This window comes from Alligator mississippiensis, chromosome 3 (assembly GCF_030867095.1).
Source record: "Alligator mississippiensis isolate rAllMis1 chromosome 3, rAllMis1, whole genome shotgun sequence".
Taxonomy (NCBI): domain Eukaryota; kingdom Metazoa; phylum Chordata; order Crocodylia; family Alligatoridae; genus Alligator; species Alligator mississippiensis.
The window spans coordinates 4227734-4240328 of NC_081826.1; the positions used below are offsets into that span (position 1 = coordinate 4227734).

Here is a 12595-nt window from a genome sequence, read left to right on the forward strand (position 1 = left end):
GCCATCATCTCAGTGCCAGTATTGCCACGCTCGTCAAAAGGCCCATATAGGAACTGGATAGATCAGCTCAAATGGTGAGAAAACACCTTCACCTCTACCTACTCTTTCACCCTTGAGCTCTGACAAGAAGGGAGCCAAGCACTGCCAATTGTGGTGGTGAGGACTTGACCTTGAGCGTTCGAGCCATCTAGGGACAAAGATGTGCCAAAGAGATGGTGGCACTCCCTCTACCAGAGCCACATACGAGGAACACAACTAGATTGCCCCACGGACCAAAATAACATCTGGATAATTTACATTATCAGGCACGAAGGGTGTGCAATACACGTTACAATACTTGTTGGCTTTGTGACCATTTGATGCCCCATGTCTGAGTTTTTACCCACTTTTTACTCCTTCGTTACTGAAATAAAACTCTCGCGGACTTTGGTGAGAGTTTGACCTGAGCAAAGATGCGGTCACAAATGGGCATGGGTTTCAGGATTTAACTCACAAACTTCAACCAGAGCTCTTTCTCGAGTAAGGATCAATCCCCCTACAATATCATAGTGATCAGTTATGAACCATAGGGTATTTCTGCACATCAATCGAGACTTAAGTTCAAGGATTTAGGTGCAATTGGTATAATTAGCCCACCACCTGAAAGAAGAGGTATACTACTACATATTCACCCTTTACTATAACCAAGTAAAATGTTTTGTGGTTAGCACAAAAAGAAAAAGCTGTGAGGTGTCATGTATGCCATAGACTTGTACATACGAGGCTGAACTGAGAATTCAGGACTGACTATTGCATCTGTCTTGGGTTTGGTTTTTGGGGTTTTTTTTTTTACAGTAGACACAAGGCAGATAAGAGATTGCATTTGCCCTTTCATGCCCAGTCCCCCCCTCTGGCTGATTGAATTAGATAACAGAAATCGCTCTTTGTTCTTACTTGCAACAGGATGATGCGAATAAAAAAAGGAGTAGAAAGCAAGCGCAGCAAGAACCAAAGTGACAGAAAAGCCATATGGGAAGCTAGACATTTGCCTGGTGACATGCTGTCCTCCATGCAAGGGTCAGGGGACTTGAGACACCAGATGTCTGGGGTGGAGGAGGAGGTTGCTCAAGCTGCACTTTATATTTCTGGCAGCTAGAAAGAGCAAGGTGGGGACAGAGGGTAGGATACAGGGTCATCCCAGACTAGCATTCACTGGACTATGGCCATCCCCTTGACGTGTAAGAACAGATAGTCATGACACTCGTCTACCGCACCGTCTGATTATAGCAATGGAGGATGAACTTGGACCTTAGCTACAGCACTGAACCAAAGCCTGGGGGCTGGGTCGAATTCGGTAGCTTGAAATTTTCTCAACAACACCAAATCATCCCAGTTTTGGAACGGGACACAGAGTTTCTCATACTAATAGACATGGGTCGGACTACACTCTTGCTGGGGTAGATCTATTGACTTCACTGTAAACTCACAAAAGAGGCCCATCTGCTCCAAGGACTGACTCCAATTTATTGCACATAAAAAATGGCTCAGGGGAAAGTCGCTTAAGGTTGACCACGGGGGACTGGCCAGCGGGACACCTTAAACCTTCTACGTCCTTGCGGTCTCTACACATTATCCTGGGCTCTGTAGACAATTAGGTCCCTTCTCATCCTATATCCCTATATATTCCTACGTCCCTGTAGGTTGTATCCATATCCTTCTAACTCAAAGCATTTTCTTGGATCTTTCTCCAGTTCCCACGTTAAATCTCTCTCTGTAATCCCCACCAAATACAGCCACTTCCACCCCCACTCCCAAATAATAGGGGAGGAAATGATGATGGTAGAATCAGGCTATAAATCAGCTCTCTTGCCTTCAATGGGGTCATACAACAGGATACACCAGCTGAGGCTGCAGGCCTGATCTTTGTGCCATTCATCTTTGAGGTACCTTCTCCGCAATATCCGTCCCTTACAAATGTTATGGAAATGCTACTTGACATTTGATGCATAATGGTTTTCCCGGGCGGCAGATGGCAACGGGTCAGAGGACTATAAATTACTCTGATCTCACGTACACCGCTCTGCTTAGCTTCCCAAATATGAAACGAGCACGAGTTGTATTTAAAAAAAAAAAAATGCCACATCAAGACTGGATTGTAAGAAGAAAACCAAAGGAAAGGTAAACTGGCCTCACGTGGACCACGGGCTCATTTCCGCCGGCAACACTGGAATATCACAGGCCGATGCCAAGACGTTGTGATGCTGGATTTTGACACGAGAGGGTGATGGTGCTGCAGAAAGGCGTTTGGATGCAATATGGCTATGTGATAACCTCTCGCCAAGGGTGGATCAGAGCAGACTCAAGCCCGAACTTGTATTGAGATAAAGGAGGAATTCCTGTAGCTGGTAGATAAAGTTGGCTTGTATATCCACTAATGTGACTGATGCACAAGAGAACGATGAAGGCCCATATTTTCCTGGTATGGACGACAGAGACATTATGATGTAGAGATCACAGCTTTGCACCGCTGAATGAGGTTGCTTCTTTATCAAGGGATGTTCCCATCACAGTAAGGTTGGTTCATCATACCACTGCACCACTAATGCTCTTCTATCACAGAGCAATGGCATTGTGTCATGACATGGCGATGCCACATCACAGCGCAGTGATATATAACAGAAGGACACCATAACAGCGTGCCAACACAATACCCTGGCCTTTGCATTTCTTCAAAGGGAGAAAGAGCAAAGCTAACAAACCTGACAGTGCATCAGAATATGCAGGGTCCAATTCAATGCTGGCAGCCGCAGATACGTTTCATGCTCTTTGATTACCCCGTCCTCACAAATGCTAGACTTTGTGCTGTTCGGTATTAATTGACAGCTCTGGGAACTCCCTTTTTTTTTTTTTTTTCCCTTTTCTTTCTTTTTTTAATTTTTTTGAGAAGAGACAAAGATGAACTGGGCAGGACTCAAGGGAGAATAACATAAATGACAAAAAGCACCGAGGAAACCGAGCCCTGCAATCACAGAAGGTAATGAGAAAAAGAGGGTGGTGGGGAGGGGACTCAATGAATATCTGCAGAGAGGTAAAGGCAGGTTATAAAGAGGTGTAAGATCAATCACTCTCACTGCTCGAGGGTGAAGGGGCAAGCGGTAACGAGAACAAGACGCAGGAGGAAAAGAAAAGAAAAGGCTTTATGACTCAAAGAGCTGTTCAGGTCATGGAAGGAGCTGCCAAGGGAGGCTGTGGACCGGCGATTGCTGGAGACCATCAATGCTGAGACCAGACATAATACTTTGAAGGAAGTTTTAGGGATAGGTCCTGCCGGGATGCAGAAAGTAGAGGTGAGCTGGCCGTCAGGAGGTCCAGCCTACTGCCGCACTCCAGAAGGAAAAGTGTGGCAGAGATGATTGGTTGTACATGTCCTCCTGCTCAGCTTGTCAGGGGCATGGCTGTTACGATGGCGGATAAGAAGTAATTTCAGTTTTAGGAAAACCTTGAACAAGCCCATGGGCATCCTCACTTCACTTCTCCTTCCAAGATGCCATCGGGGTGACTGCCCCAAGAGTGGAGTTGAAACCAGCAAGTCCTGAGGCTCTACTCGGTACACGAGGTCTGATGCTAGGAGCCATCACGATACCCTTTTCTATTCCTGCACTGTCTGTCTAGGGGAAGATAAGTCTGTCAGTGCGTACAATCAAAGCCTCATGAATGGTACAGCATGAGACCTAGGGTCTCCCGCATAAGAAGCACTGCCTTCTGGGACATGTTAGCAGCTGAAAAGGAAGCTGTGGACTCGCTACCTGCCAATGGTAGTTATGGCCACCTCCGAAAATCCACAGAAAGATCAAGAGTACAAGGTGAAAGAGTGAACCGCTGCGGTCCAACTAAGTCAGTGGTTGCTAAATAAAGTTATTCTTCACCAGTCTAAAGGAAGGCTAAACTAGCCCAAGCAGCAGCTACACACAGATCTGGTTTTGCAATCCTTACTCACTCTGGGTGCATCTACACATGCAATTAGCACATAGCAATAAACTGCGGCACAGTTTGCACTGAAGTTTATTGCTCCTGGGTGCAGTGTTTACATGTGCACCTGGGACCACAGCTCTTTGAGCTGGGATAGTGCAGCTCTGAAGGTCGGCCTGCCAGCCTGGGGGTCCTCCAACCCATCTCAACATGCTGTGGAGGGGCTGGCTGGGGTATGAGGGTGCTTCAGAGCAATGCTAGGTGGCAGGCAGCCCCCGCACTGTAGCACCCTCATGTCCCAGCCAGCCCCATCACCATCTACAAGTGCGTTTCGCTGCACGTAACTACTCTGCTGTAGGATAATACTTATCCCAGACAGTACTATTCTACAGTGGAGTTAATTAGTTTGCTGTGCCCTAATAGGGAAGCATGTGTAGATGGTGATAGCTTTACTGCGGAGCTAATTAGTCAGCTCACATGTACATGGACCCTTTGCATAGCCCTTATTCAGGTGACTAGTTCCTCCTATGGTGTTAACTATATAGGAAGAATTACTCAGCACGAAGCAGTATCACTGCACCAGGTCCTGATGGCTCAGACCCCAGGACCTCGGACTCTGTGAAGATGACATCGAGCCAAGCAAAGTTTGCAAATACCCCAAAAAAGATGGGCGCAAAGGCAGGAGTGGAAAGCACAACACATCCACACTCCTGAAAAAAGTAGCTGGGGACTCCCAACACTGAGACTCCCTGCAACAGATCATGTCCAAGCCGGCCTGGGGACAGCCGTGGTTAGCTGAAGTCAGGCAGAACATGAGGTAGATTTGCACCTGATAAATTAACAAAATCAGAGATGCTTAAGCTTTTGCAAGCAGTGGCCTGGAGAGCTGGAGCAAGAGTCTCAGAGACCACTAGTTAAGGGAGACAGTCTGTGATGGGAGATCCCTCTTGATGGTTACTCAAGATCCATCCAGGGGTGCATTCAGGGTGGCACTGGAAGTCCTCTGCACCGGAGAGGATGTTGCGCTACATCAGGCTCCAGACACAGCTTGGACTCTGGCACCTAAATAAGTGGCCTGCTTTTTTGAGGTGGGGGATCACAAGGAAACACCCCTAAGGGGACCTCACCCCATCGCTGCCCATTGCAGGGTGTCTTTCATCTTCCCATGGAGAAGCTGGTCCTGGGGCAGGAAAGTAGCTCACATGGACCATTGGTCTCATCTACTCTCTACGTGTGGACACCCTTGTGTCCCTCTGAACTCAAAAGATCCAGCAGGAATGTTTTCCAGGAGCAAACTCACAAAGAAGAGGCTCAGTGAAGCTAATGGAAAGACTCCTCCACCCTTCATCAGACTTTGGATCTGCCCTTAAGTCTCCTATCAATTGACACAGGCTTGTCCTAACCAACCCCCACCCCTCCTGCAGTCATTTATTGATGGGCTTGTTTTAGCAAAAGGGTTCTGAGTTTGCAATGGTATTTAAACACCTACTAGTCTCATGAACGCGTGAGCTGTGCTCTTTCTTAATGGGGTCTTAATGGACATTAAGAAACAGCACAGCTCACGTGTTCATGGGACTAGTTGGTATTGAAGGGTTTTTCTCGGGATCACTATTCTCGTGCACGTAGAGGCAGGTTCAGACAACTAGGAAACACGGCACCTTGCCCCTGCCATGCTCTGCAATGTTTCCTAGTTGTCTGAATCTGCCTCTACGTGCACGAGAACAGTGACCCCGAGAAAAACCCTGACGTCACTGAAGACTGAGGGAGTTTTGCCAATGACTTCCTTGATGCCAGGATTTCAACCCCTGGTTTTGCACGTGAGCTGTCCCATAGACCACGGAGCAGGGTGGGTCACCCAGGCCATGGCCCGACCAACTGTTAGCATGTTAATTTAGCCAGCTATACAGTTAAAAAAATAGCTATATAGTTTTAAGCGGAATGACAATTGCACACTTGTGGGCTATATAAATTAATGTGCTAAAAGTTGGTCGGGCCATGGCTTGAGTGGCCCACCCCGTTCTGCGGCCTATGCCGTGTCCACTGGCAGTTAAGCATTTCCTTCCTTTCTGCCTCAACAGCAATTATAATTTCCATTTTTCACCAAAATCCTCTAAACAGGTGCGCTGGCTATTTGCAGTCCCATTTGCAGATCAAAGATCCTTCCAAAGTGGAAAATGCAAAAGATTTTTAGGGCAGATTTTCAGAGGACGAGGGAGCAGAGATGCCATGTGCACAGATGCTCCAAAGGCAGCACAGGAAAAAGAAAAAGTCCATTCACAGCATCCCTCAAAATCGTCCCACAGTACAGTCAGGTGGGGAAGGGCTCTTCAGCATGGTAAGGGAGCCCACAGCTGGCAGCCAATATGAGAAAGGACACATCTGGCACACTTAGGTCAGTCAAAGCTTTTTCCCGAGCAAAAGCATGCTGCAATTTCCAATCTTCCTGCCCTGCAGTTCAGTCGTACTTCCCGGCTTGCCCTGGTTTGATTCCCCTTCTCTGCTACCTTCTCCCTCTGGCACAGAGGTGCTTTTTGCTACCAAAAGGGAAGTCAATGGCCTCCTTGCCATGCGCTCTCATATACCATCACCCCCGACACAGCTGACCCGAGGTAAGGTATGTACCACCCTCCTCCACTAACCAACCTCTGCTCCAGTCCAGAGCCAAGCGCCCGTCTACCTCTGCCCTATGGAGTCCATTTCTAGCCAAAGACCTCAAAATGCAAAGGCTTTATGATAGATGACCTCCAAATCCCCAACACTAGTTGCCTGAATGCCTGCTCAACACAGTGAAGGAGCAGGATCAACGGGAAGACCAGCCAAGCCTTTGCCTCACTGCCGGCTTCTTTTGCAACTCCTCTAAAGCACGGGAAATGGAAATGATGCAGCTGCAGACACGGCTGATGATGGGCATGTAGTCAGTGCTGAATGTAACCCAAAGGTAAGGCAAGATCAGAGCAAGCTACAGGACACACAACAAAAGCTTGCAATAAAACAACTGTCTGAGTTATTCTGTCGCGGGGGAGAAGAGACATTTTCCCAAGTCCCCCTCTTATCTTTATTAAACCAATTACATTAAAAGCAGGGGATCAATAGTAAGCTCCAATATCCACCTGCCCTGAACATCCATTGGCTCCTTTTCAATTTTTGAAAATGAATTAGCCTACATATAGCCCATAAAGGATTCATGTCGACTAGGACAGGCCAAGCAATTTGAAGTTGTCCTGTGTGTATTAATGATAACACATCTGCTGGCTTTAAATGTTCCTCTGCTGTCGGGGGGGGGAAGCTGAAATGCAACCGTGTGCTAATTCATGAGAATTACTCCATGGAAGTCACAGGGGAAAAGTAAGCGAAACCAGGCAGTCTGGATGCATCATCCGAGCCGGGCGATGTGGCACAACAAGGAAACAAATAACAAATACAACGAACCATAAGCAGCAAATGAATGTTTTGCAGTCGGAGATACCTAAACTGTTAAAAGAATCCATCAAAATTTGTCGTGAATTCTTAATGAGATTCTGTCACTTTTTGAGTCCCTGGAAACGATCCAGTAATTTCAATAACAATTTCAATAATACATTTTAATTTAATGTTCTCAGGGTTTGATATCTGTCTTTCAGGTTGTGGGTTCCCACCTCTCCCCTCCCCACTGCATATTTTTATTGCTAAATCAGACAAATAATGGGGAATTGTACAGCTAGGAAAAAAAAAAAATTGTTTCCTAAAAACAATTCATTTCACATTCAAAGGCTTTCGATATCATAACACTTCATTTTTTACCATAAAAATGAAAACATGAAACAGAAACAACATGCATAATATAGAAACCCCAAACGGACCCATTCAAAAAATCAGCAACTAACCCAAGCTTGGAAACACTGTCAGGTTTTGATCAGCAATAGGCACCACCAACAAAAGGACATTGAACAAGATGTTATATTGTAACCTGAGGGTGTCCCTTCCACCGAAGGTTTCTAAATCCAGCTCTAGCTCTCTGCATCTAAGGGACTACTGGCAACTACCAATACTTCCTACAAAGTACTGAACACTTTGGCACGATCCATAGAAATGCATGAGCCCAATTCAGCGAAGCATTTAAATGCAAATTCATTTTTAAGAAGCAACCTCAATTCACCTCATTGGCCACGTCTACATGAAACACTTACTGCGCAATAGATTATGACTGCGCAGTAGCTCGTTATGAATGTGCAGTAGCATCACGTGGCACAGGCCCTGATGCAATACTCCTGCGCAGTCATAACGAGCTACTGCACAATTAGCGTCACCAGGAAGCCGTGCGGGGATGCTACTGTGCAGTAACACCAGTTAATACTTGGGTATGCGAGTACTAAATGACCGCGCAGTAACAACTGTGCAATCAGCATCCCGTGTAGACGCGACAATTGAGACCAATGAGACTTAAGCGCTAGAATCGGTTGCAAAGCCAAAATCCTGGACCATTAAAGCCAATGGGAACATTGCTATCAAGCATCGATATTCAAATGCTAAGCTGAATCCGGGCCTTAGACACGTGCTCGACTTCCAGTACGTGAGTCGTCCCATTGACTTTGCTGGGGGCTGCTCACGTGTTTAACTTTAAGCATGCTCTGAACTGTTTTGCGGGAGTGCTCAGCCCCTTGCAGGGTCTGTCCCTTTTAGGGCTGTCTCAGGAAGCCTGCACAGCTAACTTCTCAGGGCTCAGAGGGATGGCGGGGAGGAAGAGGCAGGAAGGCGGGTGGGAGCATGGAGAGAGAAAACAAATGGGGCGGGGAGGGGAGGGGAGGGGGGTGGAAAAATGAAAGAGGGAAATCAAAAAAGAAGGCCAGAAAGAAAGAAAGAAAAGAAGTTGAAATTAGAGGAACTAACATGGCGTTACTGGTGGCTGTGGCCGAAACTTCAGCGGAAGAAACTACTCCACACTTGGAACATTTGAGCGTCATGCCGTAAAGAGGCACTGCCATCTGACTGCAATTAAAATCAAAAGACTGAAACAAAACAAAACACTTTGCTCGTGAACACAAACCAAGAAAGGAAAGGCAAAGGAAAGGCAAAGGGAAACGGGACCAGCCAGCCACACCCAGTGTGAGGGGGGAAAGCAAAGACGGGGACGGGAAGGAAATTAAAACTCTCGTCTGTGTCATTCCAGATGCAGGAAGCCAAAATCAGGGTGGTCAAGAGCTGTGCTGGTGCCATCGGCGCAGGTGGAGCCGTGTTGGAAAAGGTACTGCCACCCTGATACCTCTGCGGGAGAGGACCCCTTACTCCTAATGCTGGTTGGAAGTCTTGCCTTTCTTGGGTATTTTATGTGATTGAGAACATCTTTCTTCCTCTCCCCAATCGTTTTGGATTGATTTTGCTTCTGGGACAAGCTGAAGGGCAGGGTGGTTGGAAGCCAAGAAGTAGGGCTGGTAGGTTAGGTTGGACTATTGTATCTGATGATGCTGGTACATGGTCTCCAAGGTCAAATGACCTGGTAGCAAGGTCAAACAAAATTGTTAGTGGCCTAGCACGCAACTCAGCAAAGCGGCGATGCCGTTTTAAATTGAAACACGTGTCCATGTCGTTTTGGTTCCCACCGGATGCTGAAAGTGAAATCTGTGCTCAAATGGTTGACTGATTCAGGGCTAGGAAACACACCAGAGAGGTTTCCTGTCTCCCAAGTGGTGGAAATCCTCTTTTAGAGATCAACTTTGGGACTTGCTCATGAAGAGTGATCCTTCCTTCCACTTTTGGGATGGCTCTACCCCTGGAAGATAGGCCTTCGAGGGCACAGTGGAGGCAAAAGATGCAGGCATAACAACTGAATATCATGTAGCCGGTAAAGTCACCTAACTCCCGAGAAGATGTCAGTGCCATTGGCTAGAAAGAGCACAGCCGTTATTCCCAGTCGGCATGGTTGGTGAGACTCAGAAGATACCAAATGTGGTGTTTACAACCCTACCTTGCCTGGGAGAAGGACTAAATGGCAGGTCTTTCCCTAACTTTTATGACTCCAATACAATGAAGTACCTCGTTGTGAAAACCAGCACAGCATTTACGGTGCATCTAGGGGTCACATAGGCTTGCTTTAAGTGGCTATTGAATGGTCTTTAAATCAGGTAGGGTAACACAAGCCATTACCGCTATAAGAAATAATGGCTGGTTGCTCAAGTATCCCACAGCAACTCGCAGCAGCCTTGAAAGACAGAGAAAATTAGCTCCCGTGTGAACAAATGAATACGCCTCTCTCAGAGAGCGCGGTCCAAATTCATTAATGGGATAAAAAACCATTGGGATTGATGTAGTTACACCAGAGATGAATTTGGCCCTGCATGTACCTTGCAGAGGTAATTTCTTCTCCTTTGCAGAGGTCCGCTGTGTTCATCCCACATTGAAACTGTAAAGAGTATAGACGCCCGTCTTAACAAGGAGGTCAATAGGAAACAAAATTAAGGAGGATGTCACCAATGACAACGGATCACACTGGCTGAAAACAGATGTAGGATACGTCCTGGCCCAGCTGATCTGTCTTACTGGGAGAAAACACGTGTCAGCTGTTGTGTCACCCATGGGTGCTGCCCAACCCCAACTTTCCCTGCTTACCCAGACATGCCCTGGAGATCTTGGGGGTGCAACTCAATAATTGGGATAAGCTGGGCAGGTGCTCCCCAGGCTGGAGGGGCCAAGTCCTACATGGCAAGGTACTCTCTGGGAACCGGATTGTGATAGTATTATTGAATATAATAAGTAGCCTCCCTGACTGCTGAGGTGAGGCATGCCTCGGTGCAAAGGCATCAGGATGCATCCCAGTTTGAATGAACTCAAGGGTTTTTTTCCACTCTTTGTCTCCTCCGGGCGCTCCCTGCAGACATTCACAATTCGAGACGTGTTGAGCCTGGGCAAACAAGTCAGGTGGTTTCATTCCTCTCCCCTGACTGAGTGGGCAGACAAGCACTTCTGGAATTAATCCCTGCGCTAGACATTTAACATTCATTTTCAGCAAAGGCTTGTGCATGCGGCATGAACCGTTCCTTTGGGCAGCAGCCGTGTCAATAAAACCGGAGCACTGGATGCCTGCCGCTGCTGACCACGCCACGAATCAAGTTGGTCAAGGGGAACCGATTTGCAATGCGGAGCGAGTATTCGCAGAGCAGGGGTAATAGCATCGCCATTTATTGAGTGATCTTCGTGCCGTGTAGCATCCCCCTTACAACAAGCCATACTTCTTGCCTCCACGAAAGCAGAAACAGGATGCACCCATTACACCAGCTCCTGGCTTGTCCCTCAATCCAAATCTCTCCAGTTCGGTTCTTTATCTGGATTGTCGGATAAGAGGTGGTCAGGACTACCTTCCAACACGGCTCCCAACCCCGACCCAGAAACAGCCGGGCGATGCCCCGCGGCTCTCCAAGGCATTTCAGCATTCTCGGTGGGCACATTTCAAACGGGGAACGACATTGGAAAAATCATTAAACACAGAGACTGTCGAACATTACTGTACACACACGCACGGAAACGAGAGAGGGAGACGAGAAAGAAAAAAACAAAGAACATCAGGAAAAACAAACGGGGTCTTTTTTTTTTTTTTTTTGCTTTGTAGGTTTTGCTTTCAAAGTATAACATTCACAGTGATCAATAACCAGCTGCCATCTTTTCAATAAAGACCTTTCTTGTGTTTTAGCTCAGAAAGAGAGGCAATAAGTCCCTGCTCTGCTAATCCAATCAATAGCTGCTTTTTTTTTTTTGCTTTTTTGGGGGGGGAATATGCACTTTCAAGCCTAATTACATTGCTACAGACTCGGTCCAGGGTTAAAGTATTATCTTTAGTTCTCTCTTTGTAAAGGCATCTGGTGTTCACCCAGAATAAAATATGCTTTCTTGGCAGCAGCAGCATGTGGCCATGCAACGGAGAGTCACTCCAGCGTGCATTCCTCCTTTTGAGCAGCAAGATGGGAGAGGTGGCCTGGCAGTCTTTCCTGATCATCTCAGCCTGATTTTTCTGTGGCTCCCAGTGGTTTTACACAGCTGTGCAAATCCACTGAGGCCAAAAGAAGGACTCCTGATTTATGCCCTGCATTTGCAAATCAGCATTGCTCAAAATAAAAGTATCTTGGGAGAACGGCAGTGAGTCCCGGCCTCAAGGAATTAGCCTCCAGGACACGGGGGGTCACTGGATGCCCCCTTGTCTGTGCTCAAACCTCTCTTCTCAGCACTATCAAAGTCAAAGCTCCCGGTGTTTAAATGGGAAGACCATTTTCTAAGTCCTGTTTCCAGGGAGGTGAGGCTTCACTAATGACCAACTCCGCTCACAAGGCCAAATGGCTTCAACCCCAGAATGACGGGGCGGGAAGGGATCTCAAGGATCATTAAGTCCTGCAAAGATAGGGATGTACTGGGTCTAAGCCACCCAAGGTAGCTGTCTAGTCACCTCCGCTTGAAAAAAGCCATGTCTTTTTAACAGCATCACTTCATGTCCTACAGAGGATGAGAAGCCAAATTCTACCCCAATATCTACCAAGAGTAATCCCCTCACCAATCCTCTCCAGGGGAATTACTCTGCAGAGGACACGGGAGCAGAAGTTGACCCTGACCCTACTTTCTTCACCACAGCCATGCCACCCGCATGGCAAGACATCCTAAGGAGCAAGGAAAAGCCTATCTATGCCCA

General features: G+C 47.1%; 1 protein-coding gene across 3 annotated transcripts in view; it reads right to left on the reverse strand.

Annotated features, from left to right (window-relative positions):
- Nucleotides 1-12595, reverse strand: part of ADGRB1 (adhesion G protein-coupled receptor B1) — a 321100-nt gene that overhangs the window by 27454 nt on the left and 281051 nt on the right. For 2 of the 3 annotated variants that reach the window (XM_059723698.1, XM_019481825.2), the window contains one exon: nt 8815-8913. The exons of the other annotated variant lie outside the window; for it this stretch is intronic. In XM_059723698.1, coding sequence (XP_059579681.1) covers nt 8815-8913 — 99 coding nt within the window. The remainder of the gene's footprint in view (nt 1-8814; nt 8914-12595) is intronic. 3 annotated transcript variants of the gene reach the window in all.